The sequence below is a fragment of the Mercenaria mercenaria genome, chromosome 6 (genome assembly GCF_021730395.1).
Source record: "Mercenaria mercenaria strain notata chromosome 6, MADL_Memer_1, whole genome shotgun sequence".
Taxonomy (NCBI): domain Eukaryota; kingdom Metazoa; phylum Mollusca; class Bivalvia; order Venerida; family Veneridae; genus Mercenaria; species Mercenaria mercenaria.
In genome coordinates this window covers 19,210,664-19,232,206 of record NC_069366.1, presented here as the reverse complement: position 1 = coordinate 19,232,206, position 21,543 = coordinate 19,210,664, and the positions used below count along the sequence as shown (strand labels likewise).

At 38.7% G+C, this 21,543-nt stretch overlaps 1 protein-coding gene across 1 annotated transcript in view; it reads right to left on the bottom strand.

Moving 5' to 3' along the window:
* Nucleotides 1-21,129, bottom strand: part of LOC123549491 (sacsin-like) — a 53,108-nt gene extending 31,979 nt beyond the window's left edge. The window contains exons 1-4 of the mRNA XM_053545301.1: nucleotides 21,066-21,129; nucleotides 11,164-11,234; nucleotides 6,663-6,787; nucleotides 348-485 (exon numbers count right to left, since the gene is read on the bottom strand). Of these exons, the coding sequence (XP_053401276.1) occupies nucleotides 348-485; nucleotides 6,663-6,787; nucleotides 11,164-11,167 (267 nt within the window). The 5' untranslated portion in view covers nucleotides 11,168-11,234; nucleotides 21,066-21,129. The remainder of the gene's footprint in view (nucleotides 1-347; nucleotides 486-6,662; nucleotides 6,788-11,163; nucleotides 11,235-21,065) is intronic.
* Between the last annotated feature and the right edge of the window lie 414 nt (nucleotides 21,130-21,543).

Sequence of the window (21,543 nt, the reverse complement as noted above, 5' to 3'; positions counted from 1 at the left end):
GCTAAAAAGGGTGTAAAATCTTTTGCTTTTCAGTGTGACCTTGACCTATGAAACTGGGACATGCATACAGTGTATAGGTATGGTGATTTGTGTACTATATATCTTTAATCAGCAAGTGTGACACTGACCTTAGCATTTGCGCCAACGTTTATATGCAAAAGTTAAATACCAGACACTGTTTTTCAACAACAAACAGGTTTAACAATCTATGTAAGCTACATTCCCATTATTTATTTCTTTACAGAACGGTAAGTATTTAAAGGAGTTTTCCAGTGGTGCATTCATTGAATTGTTTGCAATTCTTATTTTGATAAATTCAATGGTGTGCACTCTACATTGATTCTTACCTTGAAAAATTTTGTGTACAGAGGAGTTGTCTCGCTTCCATCGCTCGAGTCCTCGCTCGGCGTCTGATTAATTCTTCTGTTGTCGTGCAGGATCTTGACTTCTCTGGCGCCTGCATCCTCGGCATTTTGAATCAGCTCCTGAAGGACACGTATAAATACATCATTCATAAGATTTTCCTGCTGCTGATGTTGCTTCTGGGGTTTGTTTTAAGCTTTCAAGCACCGTTCTTCAGAAGTACTTTAGTTAAGTAACTAGTAAAGGTCTGAACAATTGTTTGAATACCCAGAATACATATTTAACTACTGAGACCATGGAAAACCGACTGAGCAATCGGAAACTCAGAATAACATCTGAGCTACTGAGCCCTCGGAATACCACTTGAGCAAACAAAGACTTCGGAATGCCGACTTTCCTACGACTGAGGTATTTAGACCTCGGAACTATGACAGGGCCACCGGGCCTTGGAAAACCGCCTGAGCTACCGTAGCCTTGGAATACCGACCTAGTTATTGGGGCCGCGAAAAACCGACAGAGTTACTAGGGACTCGAAATACCGACTTAGCTATCGAGGAATCGAAATACCGACTGCCACACCGATACCACCTGAGCTTCGAGGGCTTCGAAAAACCACTTGAATTTTACTTCCGCTCGGAATACCAACTTATGAACCAGGACCTTGGAATACTGACTGATCTACAGGGATGTTGGAATACCAACTGACTTACCGGGGCTTCGGAAAACTGACTGAACTACCATGGATTACGTAATACCAACTGATTTACCTCATAATACCGACTTATCTACCAGGGCTTCAGAATACTAACTGAGCAATCGGAGCACTGGAATACCCAGTGATCAAGCGGGATCTCGGAATATCAAATTGTCAACTATGTCCTCGAACTACGAATAAACTACTGGGGTTTCGGAATACCAACTGACTTACCGGGGCTTCGGAAAACTGACTGAACTACCATGGATTATGTAATACCAACTGATTTACCTCAGAATACCGACTTATCTACCAGGGCTTCAGAATACTGACTGAGCAATCGGAGCACCGGAATACCCAGTGATCAAGCGGGATCTCGGAATATCAAATTGTCAACTATGTCCTCGAACTACCGAATAAACTACTGGGGCTTCGGAATACCAACTGACTTACCGGGGCTTCGGAAAACCGACTGAACTACCATGAATTACGTAATACCAACTGATTTACCTCAGAATACCGACTAATCTACCAGGGCTTCAGAATACTGACTGAGCTATCGGAGCACCGAAATGCCCAGTGATCAAGCGGGATCTCGGAATATCAAATTGTCAACTATGTCCTTGAACTACCGAATAAACTACTGGGGCTTCGGAATACCAACTGATCAACCAGGGCCTCAGAATACTGACTGAACTACTAGGATTTCGAAATTTTAACTTATCTAACGAGGTCTCGGAATACTGATGCACTACTGGGGCTTCGAAATACTGACTTCTCTACCGGGGTCTCAAAATACTGGCTGAACTACCGGGGTCTCGGAATAGAAACAGAGCTACGAAGGCTTTGGAATACACACTGATCTACCGGGACCTCAGAATACCAACTTATCTATTATGCCCTCGTAATATTGACTCAACTACCGGGGCTTTTGTAAACCAAATGATCAACCGAGGCATCAGAATACTGACCTACAGGGCCTTCAGAATACCAACAAAACTACCGGGGCTTCGGAATACTGACTGAACTATCGGGGCTTCGGAATACGAACTGATCTACCGGGGCCTCGGAAAACTGACTGAACTACTTGGGCTCCGGAATACCAACTGGTCATTGGGGCAGCGGAATACTAACTTAAGCACAAGGGACTCGGAATACCGATTGAGCTACCGGAGCTTCGGAATACTAACTGATCTACCGGGACCTTTGAAAACTGACTGAACCACAGGGGCTTCGGAATACTGACTGAGCTACTTAAAAATACCAACTGATCTACCGGGACCTCGGAATATCGACTTATCTGTCGTAGCCTCGGAATACTGACAGAATTACCTGGGCCTCGGAATACCAACTGATCTACCAGGGCCTCGGAATACTGACTGAGCTACAAAGACTTCGGAATACAACTGATCTACCGATACCTCAGAATACCAACGTACCGACCAAGGCTTTAACTACCGGGGCTTTCGTATATCAAATGATCAACCGAGACCTCAGAATATTGACTGAACTATCGGGCCTTCGGAATACCAACAAATCATCTGGGGCCTCGGAAAACTAAATGAACTACTGGGACTTCGGAATACTAACTGATCTACCGGGGCCTCTGAAGACGGACTTAACCACAAAGGCCTCGGAATACTGACTGAGCTACCGGGACATGAGAATACCACCTGATCTACCGGGGCCTTGGAATACTGACTGAACGACAGGACATTCGGATTACTGACTCAACTACCGGAGCTTCGGAATACCACTTCATCGACTGAAGGACAGGGCCTTCAGCATAATGACCCAAACACCGGGGCTGCAGAATACCAACTGGTCAACCGGGGCCTCGGAATACTGACTGAACTACTGGGACCTTGGAATACCCACTGATCTACCAAGGCCTCGGAATACTGACTAAGCTACCGGGCATTTGTAATAACATCTCACCTTCTGGGGCTTTGGCACACTGATTTAACTACCGGGGGTTCGGAATACCAGTTGATCAACCGAGGCCTCAGAATACTGACTGAACCACAGGGACCTTGGAGTACTGACTGAGCTACCGGGCCCTGAGAATAAAATCTGATCTACCGGGACCTCGGAATGTCGACTTATCTACCAGGGCCTCAGAATACTGACTGATCTACCGGGGCCTCAGAATACTGACTGAACTACCGGGCCTTCACAACACCAACAGAAAGTCCGGTGTCTCGGAATACTGACTGAACTATCGGGGTTCGGAATACGAACTGATCTACCGGGGCCTCGGAAAATTGACTGAACCACGAGGTCTTCTGAATACTGATTGAGGTACCGGGACTTCGGAATACCACCTGATCTGCTGGGGGCTTGGAATACTGACTGAACGACAGAGTCTTCGGAATACTGACTCAACTACCGGGGCTTCGGAATACCAGTTGGTTGACTGGACGAAAGGACTTTCGGAATAATGACTTAACTACTGGGGCTTCGGAATACCAACTCGTCAACCGGTGTCTCGTAGTACCAACTGAACTACCGGGGTCTTGAAATGCCCACTGATCTATCAGGGCTTCGGAATACTGACTAAGCTATCGTGGATTCGGAATATCAACTGATCTACCGCGGCCTCGGAATACTTATTGAACTACGAGGGGTTCGAAATACCAACTGATCAACCGGGGCCTCAGAATACTGACTGAACCAAATGGGCCTCGAAATACTGACTGAGCTACCGGGGCTTGAGAAAAAAAATCTGATTTACCAGGGCTTGAGAATAAAATCTGATCTACCGGGACCTCGGAATATCGACTTATCTATAAGGGCCTCAGAATACTGACTGAGTTAGCGGGGCTTCGGAATACCAACTCGGAATACCGACTAAATGTTTGGGGTTTCGGAATACAACTGGTCAACCGGGGCCTTGGAATACTGACTGAACAACTAAAGCCTTAGAATAGCAACTGATCAACCGGGTTCTCGTAGCACGGACTGAACTATCGGGGCCTCGGAATACTCACTGACCTACCGGGCCTTTGGAATCCCAACTGATCTTCAAGGGTCTATGAATAACTTTCAGTGTCTAGGTATAACGACTGAGCTGTCGGGGCTTCGGAATACGGCAACGTGAAAAGGCTTCAAAATACCGACGGATCAACCAGGACATTGAAATATCGCCTGAGCTTCCGCGGCCTCGGAATGCCGATTAAGCTACTTGGGCTTCGGAATACTGCCTAAGCTACCGGACGTCGGAATTTCGATTGAGATACCAGGGCTTTAAAATACAAACTGCGCTACCGACTTGGGTATTTGGCTTTCTGAATACCGCCTGAGCTACCGGGAACTCGGAATATTGACTAAGCTACCTTGGCCTTGGAAAACCGACTGAGCTATCGTAAACTGAGCTACAAGGGCTTCGGAATACCGACTGATCTAAAAGATGTATTTGAGTTTCCAAATACCGCCTGAGCTACCAGGAACTCGAAATATCGACTAAGCTACTGGGACTTTGGAAAATCGACTGATCTGCCGGACCTTTGGAATACTAACTGACCTCCAAGGGCCTAGGAATAACGACTGAGCTGTCGGAACTTTGGAATACTAACGAAGCATCCGGGGCCTCGGAATACGACAAAGCTGAAAACGCTTCAGAACACCGACGGATCAACCAGGGCTTTGGAATACTAACTGAGCTTCCGGGGCCTCGGACTGCCGACTAAGCTAAGAGGGCTTCGGAATACTGCCTGAGCTACCGGCTGTCGGAATACCGATTGAGCTGCCAGAGTTTAGGAAAACGAACTGCGCTACTGGACCTCGGAATACCGACTGAGCTATTTGGGTTTCCGAATACCGCCTGAGCTACCGGGAACTCAGAATATCGGCTAAGCTACTTGGGTCTTGGAAAAGATATCGGAAACTGAGTTACAAGGGCTTCGGAATACCGACTGAACTACCGAACCTCTGAATACCGCCTGAGTTACCCGAAATTTAGTATAAAAACTAAGCTACGTGGGCCTTGGAAAACCGACTGAGATATCGTAAACTGAGTTACAAGGGCTTCGGAATACCGACTGAACTACCGAACCTCTGAATACCGCCTGAGTTACCGGGAATTTAGTATAAAGACTAAGCTACGTGGGCCTTGGAAAACCGACTGAGATATCGTAAACTGAGTTACAAGGGCTTCGGAATACCGACTGAACTACCGAACCTCGGAATACCGCCAGAGCTACCGGGGCTTCGGAATGCCGACTGAGCTAGCAGGGCTTCGGAATACTGCCTGAGCTACCGGCTATCGGAATACCGATTGAGCCGCCCGAGTTTAGGAAAACGAACTGCGCTACTGGACCTCGGAATACCGACTTAGCTATTTGGGTTTCCGAATACCGCCTCGGCTAAGCTACTTGGGTCTTGGAAAAGATATCGGAAACTGAGTTACAAGGGCTTCGGAATACCGACTGAACTACCGAACCTCTGAATACCGCCTGAGTTACCGGGAATTTAGTATAAAGACTAAGCTACGTGGGCCTTGGAAAACCGACGGAGATATCGTAAACTGAGTTACAAGGGCTTCGGAATACCGACTGAACTACCGAACCTCTGAATACCGCCTGAGTTACCGGGAATTTAGTATAAAGACTAAGCTACGTGGGCCTTGGAAAACCGACGGAGATATCGTAAACTGAGTTACAAGGGCTTCGGAATACTGACTGAACTACCGAACCTCTGAATACCGCCTGAGTTACCGGGAATTTAGTATAAAGACTAAGCTACGGGGGCTTCGGAATACCGACTGAACTACCGAACCTCGGAATACCGCCAGAGCTACCGGGGCTTCGGAATGCCGACTGAGCTACCAGATATTCTTCGGAATACCAGTAGAGCAACCAGGACTTCGAAATACAGACTGAGCTACCGGGAATATGAAACTCGATGCAGCTACTGGGACCTCGGAAAACCCGCTGATCTACAAGGCCTTTGGAATACCAACTGACCTTCATGGGCTTTGGAATACCAACGGAGCTTCTGTGGTCTCGGAATACGACAGAGCTGAAAAGGCTTCAAAATACCGACGGATCAACCAGGGCTTTGGAATATCGACTGAACTTACGCGGCCTCGGAATATCGACTAAGCTACTTGGGCCTTGGAAATCCAACTGAGCTATCATAAACTGAGTAATAAGAGCTTCGGAATACCGACTGAACTACCGGACCTCGGAATACCGCCAGAGCTACCGGACTTCGGAATGCCGACTGAGCTACCAGACATTCTTCGGAATACCAACTGAGACACCAGGACGGATAACCGACTGAACTACCGGAAATTTGAAACTCGAAAGAGCTATCGGAACCTAGGAATACTGCCTGAGCTACTGGGGCATCGAAATACCGTCTAAACTACCAGGGCTCCGGAATACCGACTGAGCTTCCGGGACCTCAAAATACCGTTAATAAGCTGCTGGGGTTTCGGAATACCTGGGGTTTTGGAATACTTGCGGTTTCGGAATACCAACTGAGATCATGGGTCTCGGAATAACGACTGAGCTCAAGGGCCGCTTAAATATTTTCTCTCCTTCAGTACATAATTATTGCGCTGGGATATAAATGCATCAGTTAAAATTGTTAAAAATGTTACCTTAAGTATTTGACCACCATCCGGGTATTCAGATAAAATTCCCTTTAACTGTTTAATGAGTGGCGGTTGTTTCATCCGTGAGTAGCGGATGCTCTTTTTCATCTTGACGCCGCCGCTTGTCGACGCTAAAATAGAAAATGCATAATATGCAAACGTATCTATTTAACGGAGAAGGTCATTGATTCTAAAGCGCTCACCCGTGTACAAGGCTTAAAGTGTGGTTATGCACTATAATGATACATGTACAAAGTTAGATTTCTTCTATGTTAGCCTAATAAAGTATATTATAAATGTGACACACACATTTTTGAACTTAGGACAATAATTTGAACAGTTATGGTAGACATTATAACTCTGATACATGTATCACACGCCAAGACACTACCTATAATTGATTCAGAGAAGATGTTTTTTGAAGTTTCTTATTTATAAGTCTACAGTAAGTACATGTAACGCACAGGAGCATGGAATTTTTTTACCTTAGGGCAATAACTTGGACAATTATGGTAGACAGCCACACCCTTATATCACATGCCAAATATCAAAGCTCTAGAGAGAAAGATTTTTAAAGCCGCATGCCTCCAGACTGTTCGACAACAACAAAAAATATTTTTTAGATATCTTGAAATAAATGCTATATTTCTTAAGAAGGCTTTAAAACTTAATTACTGATAAACTTTATGTTACGGAAACACATGAGAGTTTGCTGTTTTTACTACCTTTTACGATGAAAATCGAAAAGCGTTTGTCACGCTTTTACTACAGGTAAACTGTCTCGATTATAGATATCTATATTTAGAAGTAATTATTCACTGCTTCAGCTATAGCGCTACTGGTTACGACAACGGGAAAATGTCTTTTTTGCCGCGGCGGTCCAGCGTTCGATTCCCGACGCGGTCATCTTTTTTTTTCTTGATATGGAATTTTTTAAATACGTTAGAAACAAAAATTCATATTTTAATGTTCATAATGTGACCAAACTTGAATTTGAAAGAAAGGATTATTTTTTAGCCAAATCTGAAGGCATGCTGCTTTAAAGTCTGATAGCTGAAAACCTATTTCTAACCAAAAAGTCCCATATGTTCAATGAACCGGAACCATTTGAACAATTTTAAAAGAGGGCTATCCAGAGATCATTTGTGTAAAGTTTCATAAAAAAAAAAATTCAATGGTTTGGGAGGAAATGTGTTGATGAAAAGTGACCACGCCTTCTCGCGGCCATGTTTTTTAACGAATCAAAAGAAATTAACACTATTAGTATTGTAGAAGGTCACTGCAGGAACATTTATGTAAAATTATTTTAAAATTAAGATAACACTTTTATACAAGAAGTTTCTACTGTATATTCTTGGAATTTAAGGGGAAGCCACTCAGTACAAAGGTTAAAAAAGGGTGATTTCCCTTTCAAATTGGCTCTAAGCCAGTCAGAATGACATAGTGAAAATGCATCACAATTAACCTTAAGATGGCAGGGTACACTTAGATTCGAAAATTTTGGGCACGGCCAGGCTTTCATGTACAGCGAATCGCAATATTGCACTTCCCTAATGAGCAGAACTAGGGTGTGCCTATTATAAATTTTGCGCATATTTTGTGCTTTTAATTAATGACAAGATCAGGATTTTCATATAAGAATACAGAAAGTTATCAAAACGAAAGTTTTACATCATCCATTAAAAGTGCCAAAATCATCAATTTTCAAATTTTTGAACAGCCTGCAATGATTCCGTTGCCGGAACATGTCCAATTTTATTGCATTTCTCAATTTAATGGTCACTACTGAACTACAGGATATTTATAGAATGGGGACCATCAATCTCGATTTTTTTTTCACAAAATAGCAAAAATGTTCCTGAGTATCAATCAACAGGCATGGAACCCTTTTATGATTTAAATTTCCCGCGCAAAGATGACTCATCGATTCATACAAAGCTAGCAGCAGTTAGTTTTACAACTGACATCAGTTGCTTAAATTTTCTAAAAAATATTACCTATTATCTCTCACTTACAGACATCAAAAATCACGAACTTCTAATTATTACAAATATTGACGGGGGCCAAAATTCGAAGTGTAGCCTGCTACCTTGTTGAGAATAGCATGTGCATTGCCAGTGTTAATAGCATATACATGTAATTAAATATATTGCACACATGCTGACATATGAGCGACTATCTTCGCTAGCACTGATTCATATACGAAATGACATATTAGCCATTCTATGTCCTGAAAAAACTTGGGTTCGACATGGGGTTTAAGAAGTGTAGTTAATATGGATCAGACAGCCACGTTGTTTTTGCTTGTTTGGTGGTTTAAAGAAAATTGCTCAATTTTAATTGAGATTTACAACTTGATAGCTTCTTCGCGTGATAAAAATATCAACATCTCAACCGAAGTTTCGATCCGCGGGTCGAGGCAGGCGAGTCAATTTCACCATCCGGCACGGAGGCCCACATACACATTTGTCAGGTGGATCCAAACTTGCCACAAACCTAGGTAAAGGCCACATCTGATAAGTTCTCATATATACGTCATATTGCATGAAATATATTCCAGATTTAAAACATGTGGGACACACCAATACCCCACTGAATAAGGAGGCATTTGTGGTTAACATTCGCACCCTTCCCAGAAAGTCTTAGCTACACCTAAGAATAATCGTGGAACGAGCACGTATGTTATAAAATAAAGACTCACAAAATGTAAAAAAAAAAAAAATTGTACAACTATTTAAGTATTAAGAAAAATTTGAAGGTCCCTGCAACTATAGAACAGCCTTCAATGCAAGAAATAATTTTAAGCAGGTCACGATTCTCTTCAAATTTGCACACAATAAACAAGAGGGTCATGATGACCCTGGATCGCTCACCAGAATAATATGAGCTACATGTTTCAAATGTCAAACTGATGATTTTTAGAAATTTTTGGAAGATTTTCCGATGTACAATCAAGTAACCCCTGGGGCGGGGCCAATTTTACCCCGGGGTCGTGATTTGAACAAAGTTTGTAGAAGTCTACTAGGAAATGTTACATATCAAATATCTAAGATCTAGACCTTCTGGTTTATTTTGAGAAAATTTATGAAGATTTCCCTATGTACAATCAAGTAACCCCTGGGGCTAGGTCAATTTGACCCTGGGGGGTCAAGATTTGAACAACTTTTGTAGAGGTCCACTAGGCAATGCTACATGTCAAATATCTAAGCTCTAAGCCTTCTGGTTTATTTTTAGAAAATTTTGAAGATTTTTCTATGTACAATCAAGTAACCCCATGGGGCGGGGTCAATTTGGCCCTGGGGGTCATGATTTGAACAAATTTTGTAGAAGTCTACTAGGCAATGCTACATGTCAAATATCTAAGATCTAGGCCTTCTGGTTTATTTTTAGAAAATTTTTAAAGATTTTTCCATGTAAAATCAAGTGACCCCTGGGGCGGGATCAATTTTGACCCCGGGGGTCATGATTTGAACAAATTTTGTAGAGGTCAACTAGGCAATGCTACATGTCAAATATCTTAGCTCTAGGCCTTCAGGTTTATTTTAAGAAAATTTTGAAGATTTTTCTATGTACAATCAAGTAACCCCATGGGGCGGGGTCAATTTGACCCCGGGGGTCATGATTTGAACAAATTTTGTAGAAATCTACTAGGCAATGCTACACGTCAAATATCTAAGATCTAGGCCTTTTGGTTTATTTTTAGAAATTTTTTGAAGATTTTCCTATGTAAAATCAAGTGACCCCTGGGGCGGGGTCAATTTTGACCCCGGGGGTCATAATTTGAACAAATTTTGTAGAGGTCTACTAGGCAATGCTACACGTGAAATATCTAAGCTCTAGGCCTTCTGGTTTATTTTTAGAAAAATTTTGAAGATTTTCTTATGTAAAATCAAGTGACCCCTGGGGCGGAGTCAATTTTTACCCCGGGATCATGATTTGAACAACTTTAGCAGAGGTCTACTATGCAATGCTACATGTCAAATATCTAAGCTCTAGGGCTTCTGGTTTTTGAGAAGAAGATTTTTTAAGATTTTTCTATGTAAAATCAAGTGACCCCTGGGGCGGGGTCAATTTTGACCCCGGGGTCATGATTTGAATAAAATTGGTAGAGGTCCACCAGGCAATGCTTCACACCAAATATCTAAGCTCTAGGGCTTCTGGTTTTTGAAAAGAAGATTTTTAAAGTTTTTCCTTTTGGTTGCCATGGCAACCAGAGTTCTGCATGGAATTCAATTCTTTGAACAATTTTTGTAGAGCTTCACCCAAGGAACATTCCTGTGAAGTTTGGATGAAATTTGCATAGCGGTTTATGAGGAGATGTCGTTTGAAGTAAAAGTTTACGGACAACGGACGACGGACGCCGGACGGTGACCCATCCTAATAGCTCACCCTGAGCCTTTGGCTCTGGTGAGCTAAAAACAACAGAAAATTCAAAATTCACAAAGACACTTGTGAAGTTATAACAGTCATAAATGTATATGAAGATAACTTGATATTTAATACTTACCCATGATGTGATTTTAAACCAAACTTCCTCTTTCCGCAACAATGATATTTTATCTCCGTGTCAAACAAAAACTGAAATAAAAAAGCTTTTGATCGTTATACATAATACAATCACGTGGTGTTCCGTAAATATGGTGTTCCGTTAGGGCCATCATCGCATATCTTATGCTCGAAACAAGGAGAGACAAGAAAGACGATACGATATTCAAGAATAAATGAAACATTGACTGAAGTATGATAGTAAAAAAATAAACCATGATGATGAAAGCACGAAACTTAAAGGTCGAAGCAATCAAAGTTTGATGGCAAAAAGTTTAAATGTTTTCGTACTTTCATGATGGTATTTTCAACTTTTCAACATCGTGATTTCATTATTTTGACTTTTCAACATCGTACTTTTGGCTTTCATCGTCGTAGTTTTGACATTTCACCATTGTACTTCCGACTTATCATAAAGAAAAGTCAACAGGAATTCAGGGACAGAATTGTTCCTATATATGGAAAGGGTGGGGGTATTCACGGAAAAAGGCTACTAAGCATCAGCAAAAATCGTATATTTTGTTCTTATTTTCAGCAGAGCGATTGGGAATCCTATATCATTTTTCAATTTTTATTATATAGGGTGACATCAAGTCATGACATTGTGAGTAAATGTAATATTTCGACAAAGATTGCAACAAAAATACTAATTTCTTCATTGTGTATTTTCAACTAACAAAAAAAAAACACACACTCGGTGAAAAGCATGATAAATTTATATCAAACAAAGAAAAAAGATAATAAATAAACCAGGATTAGCTCTGAATGAACAATTTTGTTGCATGATAAAAAAAGGCTGACTTTGCTATTTTCTAACATTTGCTGCACACATATTACATTATATAAACTTGGTCTGAAACTCTAAGTATCATTTTCATGAGTAATGGCAACCTAAAATTTTAGAAAGGGTTAAAAAAAATCAATTCGGTACGAAAGTTGATCACTGATAGTGCTAGATAAAATATGTGTGACGTATCTAATATTAAATTTCACAACGGAAATTATCAAAAGCAAATAAGAATAAGTATTATATACAGCATCGGTAGCCTAGTGGCGTCCGCTTCGACGTCCGCTTGAGTGCGGGAGGTCGTGGGTTCGATCCCCGGCCGCGTCATACCAAAGACGTAAAAAACGGTACTACATATAGCAGCTTAGTCTAGTGCTAGGACTGGTCAGCCCGGTGTCAGTATAATTCATACCACGTGTCTACGGCGTGATATTCCAGTGAGGCAGCACTACAAAGCTGGGCACTGCTACAAGTGGACACCGTCGATTATAAAGTTTGGCATTTGTGCTCACTGCTACAAGCAGAAGCCGTCGTTGAAAAAAGACGTTTAACCCGAACACACCGACTCCCACCCACTCACCCACACACACGCACACACACACACACACACACACACACACACACACACACACATATATATCGTAAAATGACTTCACACGCTCGCTTAGTTTTTCTTAAATTTTAATAAATATTTAAATAAACACTGATGAGCAATTCACGGCGAAACTAGTTTGTGACTTTTATATTAAAATTTAAGAAAAACTAAGCAAGCGTCTGAAGTCATTTTATAATTTTACGATATTTTGTCCCCGTTCCGGGTTCTTTTTTGTTCGTTATATCGTTTATATATATAAAACGTTTCGGGGAATAAAAGCATGCATGCCGCTATAGAAATGCCATCTGCCAAATCACATGAATTATTAGGTTGAACAATTGCAAAAGTAAGGGAATAGTGACAGTCATGAAAAAATGTTTTTATCACAGTACTTGAATGAGCCGCATCATCAGAAAACCAACATAGTGCATTTGCAACCAGCATGGATCTAGACCAGCCTGTGCATCCGCGCGGTCTGGTCAGGATCCATGCTATTCGCTAACGGTTTCTCTAATTGCAATTGGCTTTGAAAGCGAACAGCATGGATCCTGATCAGACTGCGCAAATGCACTATGTTGGTTTTCTCATGGCGCGGCACAAATTAGATTTACTGTCTTTATATAATTCAAACACAAAGCAAGCTGCAGTTATAGTATGATCTGAAATACGTTTTATTGGACCAAGTTATTTTTACATACAAGTTATGTCGACTGTATTGCCAACAGCCAAATCAGCTCATTCAATACAGTTGTATTCAATACAGTTGTATTCTCAATTTGTTTCAGAGTGCAAATAAACAAGTTTTGTTAAAATTCGATTTGTCATTGTGTTGTTTGAACTTCATTATTCAATGACGTATTTCAATACAAGGAAAGCAATATACACATGTGGATAGAACATGTGTGAATAGAATATATTCACTGCCCCATAAGCCTTTTTATATATCTCAAAAGAGCCGGCGATAGAATGAAATGTTTTCGAAATGAAGAACTGTAAGTATAATACCTAAAACCATTTTTGGTTGCGGGTTTATCCCGCTACCAAAGTTAAGTGTATTTCTGACAATCATGTAGTATCTTTATTTGATTCCAAATCACATCCAAAGCAATTTGTTCATGTGCTACACAAAGTAGTCCCATTCATGAACAAGGCGGATGAATTATCAATGATCAAGCAGTTCTTATTCATCCTCTATCCATTCACACTGGCTATTTAGATTATATAAGATCTGTCAATGATTAGGTATTCCAGCCCATGGTTACATCACTGACTTCCAGCTGTTCATGTAAGGTCAGGCAGAGTTTACCTTAGATATGAGGCACATTAGTATTTGTTTCTTATACATGTATATTTATAGATTGGCATTTAAAATGAAAATAACTATAGCAAAACCCGCAAACCACCAGACATCTTAAGGCTTTGATTTATAAAAGTTGTGTGTATAAATTTACTGTAACAATAAATGGGGGATGGGTATTGATATATCATCACGTAATATGTTCCATGAAAGATATGAAATATTATAGGTGAAAATCAAACATCTAAATGTCTGTACGAAATATTTGTTTGTTTTTTGGTTTAACGGCGTTTTTCGATAGTATTTCAGTTATGTAACAGCGGACAATTTAGCTAGCCAGTGTTCCTAAATTCTTAACCCGTACAAACCTGTTCTCCGCAATTAACTGCCAACTTCCCCACATGAATCAGAGATGGAGAACAAATGATTTCAGTTCAAATCGTCATGGAGAACATACGGTCCGCCCTATGATCGAACTCATTACCCCGCGACCCGTAGACTGTGGCTCTCCCTATTGAACTAAGCGGACAGGTCGATACAACAATACTGTAAATCTTTGAACCATTTGTCATAATAATTATTGTAGACATTGCTTTTGCCAGATGTTGCAATTTTTGAACAATCCAAAATTTAATACTGTCTCATCATGAAATAATTACGTACTTCATCATCATCATCACCACCATTATTATTATTATCATTATTATCATTATTATTATCGCAAGTCTTATAATTGATGTTTTTGTTCAATATCATGAACAACTAACTATTAGTTAAAATATACTATGCATGTATAACTAACACATTTTAGCTAAATAAAGCATGTATGTATCGATTTCACATTGACAACGTCAAAAGTTTTGTTTAATTGTTAGTGTAAATAAAACTGTGCCTATTTAAAAGTTTTCAATGACATTGTAATGAAATAAAATTTTGTTTTCTGAAAATGGGACAATCTTATTTTTGAAAAGTTGAACATATATAATCGACAACTACCTAGTTTTTACGACGTTTAAATATTGCCTTACTTCAACGAAATTGGACGCACTATTTAATAGTTAGTTAATTTAAATAAAACTAAACAACAGTAACAATCGGACGTTCATTTATCTGGTGCTGACCCCTATGTGGCAAGTAGCGCCATCTGGGATACTAATATAGTCTGCGGACAATCTTAAACCCGTCCAAGGCTAGAAAATGTCCTTGTTCGGACATTGGATTCTATCGGGTCAATTCGTTTTTCACTCAACCTGGAAAACGCCGGCCACGTGAGTGGCAAGAAAATAATTCTCGCCGGTTTTTAATAAATGAACGCTTCGGCGTACGCAAGCCACGTGAGTTTCAAATAAGCCGTGTGGGCTGCAAATATAAAAGTAAATTTATAATTTGTTACGATTTTCTATTGTTGCCTGTTCCAAATAATATATTTCTTACGGTATGTTTCTACCTTTACTGGTATTAACCACAAATTTCCAAATATTCACCCGAAATATATTATTTTCCTCTTATTAATAGCATATCTCGTAAGAACGGCGCATATCGGCATACGCCGGAACCCTGTTGGAAATGAGTGAATAGTTTTACTTTAATGGGTCATCCCAGATGTTAAGATCGTATCTGTATTCTATGTCATAATATTTTAAATATACTTGACTTAATCTTTCATGTATTAATTAGCATATCTATTTTTAAGATTTTTGTAAAATTCAAATCAAAGCATTTTAAATATATTTCTTATACTAGTATATTTGTATTTTTACTGTTATGTTTTATGATCTTGTGCCTGAATGAATTTGAATTAAATTGATACGCCGGATAGACCCTGACAGTGACAAAATACCGCAAAAGTGCACTATAAATTCGCGAAATAACGAATGCATTCTCACCAAACGGAGTTAAAAATGAGTATAATTATGTTACTTGATTTTCTTCAATTCAGTACGTTGAAAGTGTATCTACGCAATGCGGGGTACTTGATAATACCGGTATTTCGTTTTTGATTTTTGAGTTTTCAATTGCTACGTTTCAATATTGATAACTATTCGTCCGCCATTGATATCATAAAGCAGCATGCCTCCAGATCGTTCGGCAACAAAAACAATTTTTTTAGATATCTTGAAATAAATGCTAATTTCTTAAGACGGCTTTAAAACTTAATTACTGACAAACTTTATGTTACGGAAACGCATGAAAATTTGCTGTTTTTACTACTTTTTACGATGAAAATCGAAAAGCGTTTGTCACGCTTTTGTCTCCATTATAAATATATATATTTTGAAGTCATTATTCACTACTTCAGCTATAGCGCTATTGGATACGACGACTGGAAAATGTCTTTATTGCCGCGGCGGTCTGGGGTTCGATTCCCGAACCGGTCATATCTTTATTTTTTTTTATTTATTTGATTTGGAACTTTTAAATTATGTTAGAAACAAAAATTCATATTCTGATGTTCATATTAGAGATTTTCAGCTTACTTCGACGCGTACTGCGGACCACGGACTGCGAACTTACTATAGGGGTTTTCTCAAACTGTATATACGTTTTCTTATGCAAAACTGAACAGCGCCATATTTAGCATGTAATACGTACTATCCGAGAAAAGACAGTTATAAGATATATTAATATCCTTTGTATTGTATATATGAATTACCGATATACACGTATTTCGTCTTACAAGCATTCTTAACAGCGTGGGCGCATTTAAAAAATATCGTTTCATCTTTTATATCTTTTTTATTAATGTATCTACTCAAATCTTTCGGCTACCGTATTTATAAACAAGACACCGTAAACTTATTCTTTTTATCCCCCACCCTTCGAAAAAGGAGAGGGGTATATTGTTTTGCAGATGTCGGTCGGTCTGTCGGTCGATCGGTCGGGCGGAATGTAGACCAATCAGTTTCCGGATGATAACTCAAGAACGCTTGGCCTAGGATCATGAAAGTTTATAGAAAGGTTGGTCATTACCAGCAAATGACCCCTATTGATTTTGAGATCTGTATATTAAAGGTCCTGGTCAAAGTGACCCTGAGGTTGGTCATAACTAAGAGATGACCTCTATCAATTTTGAGGTCAGTATGTCAAAGATCAAGGTGACCCTGAACAGCTAAACGGTTTTCAGATGATAACTCAAGATTGCTTGGGACTAGGATCGTTAAAGTTAATAGGGAGGTTGGTCATCACAAGTAGATGACCCCTATTGATTTTGAGATCAGTAGGTCAAAGGTCAAGGTCACAGTGACCAGGAACAGTAAAACGGTTTCCGGACAATAACTCATGAATGCTTGGGCCTAGAACGCTTGGGCCTATTATACGCTACTGAATTAATTCAGTTTTCCCGGCCACGTTATCAGGATATAAAAGATGGCTACTTAATAAATTTTTAAACAATATACCGTGAGTTTTCATGAGTTTAAATCTTTGTCCAAGTTTCCCACAGCCGAGTATCTACACATACCATATGTATGCATGTGTTCGAAAAGGTATCCGACTAAAAAGGCTTTGTCAATAATGAAAAATATAATTTCGTTGACAATTCTATGCATACACTGGCCATAAAACATTTTTTTTAATATGATCTGAAGTTGACCTTGGACACTTCCCATGCCTAACGTTCACAAAACAATTTTTAGTCTCCGCTTGGTTTTAGATCGACATTTTGACAGCCAGTTTTGATAGTACTTAAAGATTAAATTCCTGTTGAAACTGATAACCCATACTAAGTAGACACTTTAAGATAGTAAATTTAAAACAACCTTTGTTACATGCAATTCTGATATCAGATTATGAAAATAAGAAGAGGCTATTTCCTTTGTTTATTTCAAAATATGCTGATACACGACTAATTGAGCATGTTTTAGCTAAAAATTGGTAATGTATTGGATCACGTTTCGACGGGGTTGAAAGATACATGTATGAGAACTTCCTGTATGTTTAGACAAAGTGTTGAAGTAAATCATTCAAGATATTTCAGTAAAACTTCTATTTTATCGAACATTAGATACAATTATCAAAATTAATGAAAAACATTAACCTTTTTCTTATAGAAGTCTACGAGAACACGGTATTGATACTGTGCAACAAAAATTAAACGGGCTTTCATTTCATTCAGAATGCTTTATTTTTTTCCACAATAATATTTTGTACCGCATTTTTTTTATTTTGTTGCTAGGAAAAACTAGTCTAGGAATTGTATGGACGGACACATATTAAAACCAGGAATCGCCGTTATCTTCAAATCCATGTTTCAAGTTATATTTTTAATGCATGAACATATTAAGCTAAGGTATTGTAGTACAGTTGGTTTGAAACTTCACATGTCATGTCGTTCGATTCGCGCGGAGGTTAATTAACGCCAGAAATGTCTCAAAATATAGAAACAAAATGTTAAAGCATACGGATAATTGAAGATCTTGCTTAACGCAAGTAAAATTCAACAGAGCATTTAGATGACATCTGCATATTGCTGTTACGTGTTTTAATTGTAGCCTGTTCACTATCCATATATTTTCAAACGTAGGTATTGCATAATAGCAGATAATTATATCACAATACACTAATTTGTACAATGAAGGCAAAAGTTACTACACATATAGGTAAAAGAATCATATATACCCTAAGTATGTTTTCTTTTTTTACGAACCTTTAAATATTTTGAGAAAACCCCTACTGTAAGTACGCAGTCCGCTGTGCGCAGTCCGCGTCAAAGTAAGTTGAAAATCTCTAATAGAGATTCTTCGACGCGTACTGCGGACCACGGACTGCGAACTTACTATAGGGGTTTTCTCAAACTGTATATACATTTTTATGCAAAACTGAACAGCGGCATATTTAGCATGTAATACTGTCCGAGAAAAGACAGTTATAAGATTTATTAATATCCTTTGTAATGTATATTTGAATTAACGATTTACATGTATTTTGTCTTACAAGCATTCTTAACAGCGTGGGCGCATTAAAAAAAATCTCCTTTTATCTTTTATATTCGTGAGGTTCTAGCCAGTATTCGTTAGCAGTGAAAACGGCTGATTATTCAACGATCAACATATCTTTTATTCAAGGATTTGAACCAATGACCACCTTATAAGGAGACAGACCCGCTTCCCCTGTGCCGCAAGAGGTTCGCCGTTTTCAAATAAGGAAATCAAAACAAATTATGCTACAAGTTATTTGAATATTTAGTATCAAAGAATGTATATAGTGATACAAAGCGTGACAGTTTAATGCACCGCGGTGAAAAGTGTCTTATTTTGGTATTATACATGTATATTCTGAACTATTTCAAACCCTACAAATTCATTTCAATACGGTACTGAATGAATTCAGTTTTCCCGGTCACGTTATCAGGCTATAACAGATGGCTACATTGTAATTTTTTAAACCAATATATACCGTGAGTTTTCATGAGTTTAAATCTTTGTCCAAGTTCCCCAAAGCCGAGTATCTACACATACCATTATGTATGCATGTGTTCGAAAAGGTACACGGCTAAAAAGGCTTTGTCAATAATGATAAAGGCTAGCCTCGACTACTAAGCTGGTTGTACCAAATGACCACACAGAATTGCTCAAATGGTGTCAAAAATATAATTTCGTAGACAATTCTATGCATGCACTGGCCCTAAAACAGTTTTTGAATATGATCTGAATTTGACCTTGGACGCGTCCCATGCCTAATGTTCACAAAACAAGTTTCGGTCTCCACTGAGTTTTAGATCGACATTTTGAAAGCCAGTTTTAATAGTACTTAAAGATTTAATTCCTGTAGAAACTGATAATCCATACTTAGTAGTCACTTTAAGATAGTATATTTAAAACAACTTTTAACATGCGATTCTGATATCAGATTATGTAAATACGAAGAGGCTATTTCCTTTGTTTATTTCCAAACATGCTGATACACGACTCATTCATGATGTTTTAGCTAAAATACGGTTATTTATAGGGTCTCGTTTCGACGGTGTTGAAAGATACATGTATAAAAACTTCCTGCATGTTTAGACAAAGTGTTGAACTAAATCATTCAAGATATTTCAATAAAACCGTCTTCTATTTTATCGAACAGTAAAAACAATTATCAAAATTAATGGAAAAAAAACCTTTTCGTACAGAAGTCTACGAGAACACGGTATTTATACTGTGCAACAAAAATTAAACGGACTTTCATTTCATTCAGAATGTTTTTTTTTTTTTCACGATTATATTTTGTATTTTTTTCTTATTTTGTTGTTAGGAAAAAATAGTCTAGGAATTGTATTGACGGACACATATTAAAACAAGGAGTCGCCGTTATCTTCAAATCCATGTTTCAAGTTATATTTTTAATGCATGAACATATTAAGGTGAGGTATTGTGGTAAAGTGGGTTCGAAACTTCGCATGTCATGTGGAGATTAAGTAACGCCAGAAATGTCTCAAAATATAAAAACGAAATGTTAAAGCATACGGATAACTGAAGATCCTGCTTAGCGCAAGTAAAATGCGACAGAGTATTTAGATGACATCGGAATATTGCCATTACGTGTTTTAAATGTCGCCCGTTCACTATCCATATATTTTCAAACGTAGGTCAATATTGCATAATAGCAGATAATTATATTACAATACACAAATTTGTACAGTAAAGGCAAAAGTAAAAGAATCATATATACTCCAAGTATGTTTTCTTTTTTGCGAACCTTTAAATATTTTGAGAAAACCCCTACTGTAAGTAGTCTGAGTCCACTGTCCGCAGTCCGCGTCAAAGTAAGTTGAAAATCTCTAATATGACCAAACTTCAATTTGATTGAAAGACTATTTTTTAGCCAAATCTGGAGGCATGCTGCTTTAAATTTCATTAAACACCATATCAGGTTTGCATTTAGTACTCACATAGACTACTTACCGAATCGCTTCAAAATGTTCATAATCTTAAATTTCAAGTTTTATTGTTTAACTCTACAGACCAGTCAATATTGGTTCTTGATTTATGTAAGGGGTCATAATTATAAGTGTCGAATACAAAAGTACATAATAAATAAAAAAAAAATATGAAAGTATCACGAGAAACTTGTGAAAGATGCGAGAAAATTCTGATGAAAATTTCGTAGTTCTACGTAATTTGACCTGGTACACTAAACAAAGTGTTAAAGAACAGTTACAATACATTATGGATGTAACAAAAAAAATAAATTAGGTCTACTCACAAATTCAACGTCTTGATCTCGCTGAAACGTCTGCCGTTATTCCGCACATGCGCCAGCGTTTGTAATTAGCTGACGAGGTGTACTTGGAATTCAAATCGAAAGTAGAACTTTTGATAAACCTAAACGGTCAATAACGTAGCTTATTCCACTCAAAAATATTGATATATAGTACTTCATGTGTGTAACTCATTTATATATTTATAAAGATTTATAAATGTAGATCAATTTTAAAACCGAAAGTACAAAAATGAAAATTAGGATTTATTTTTGGAAAATTCTTTGCAGATTTTTCAAAAACCACCGGTAAAACTGTCAACTGGTAATGAACTAATGTCATGTTGCCGGTAGCGTAGGGTACATAGATCTAGACTCGAATCAGACAAAACAAAATATGAATGACATTGTGTACATGTAATATCCGTAAACGCCTGATAGGAGGAATACCCCTACATCTGTATTCGTTTACATAAAGTATTAG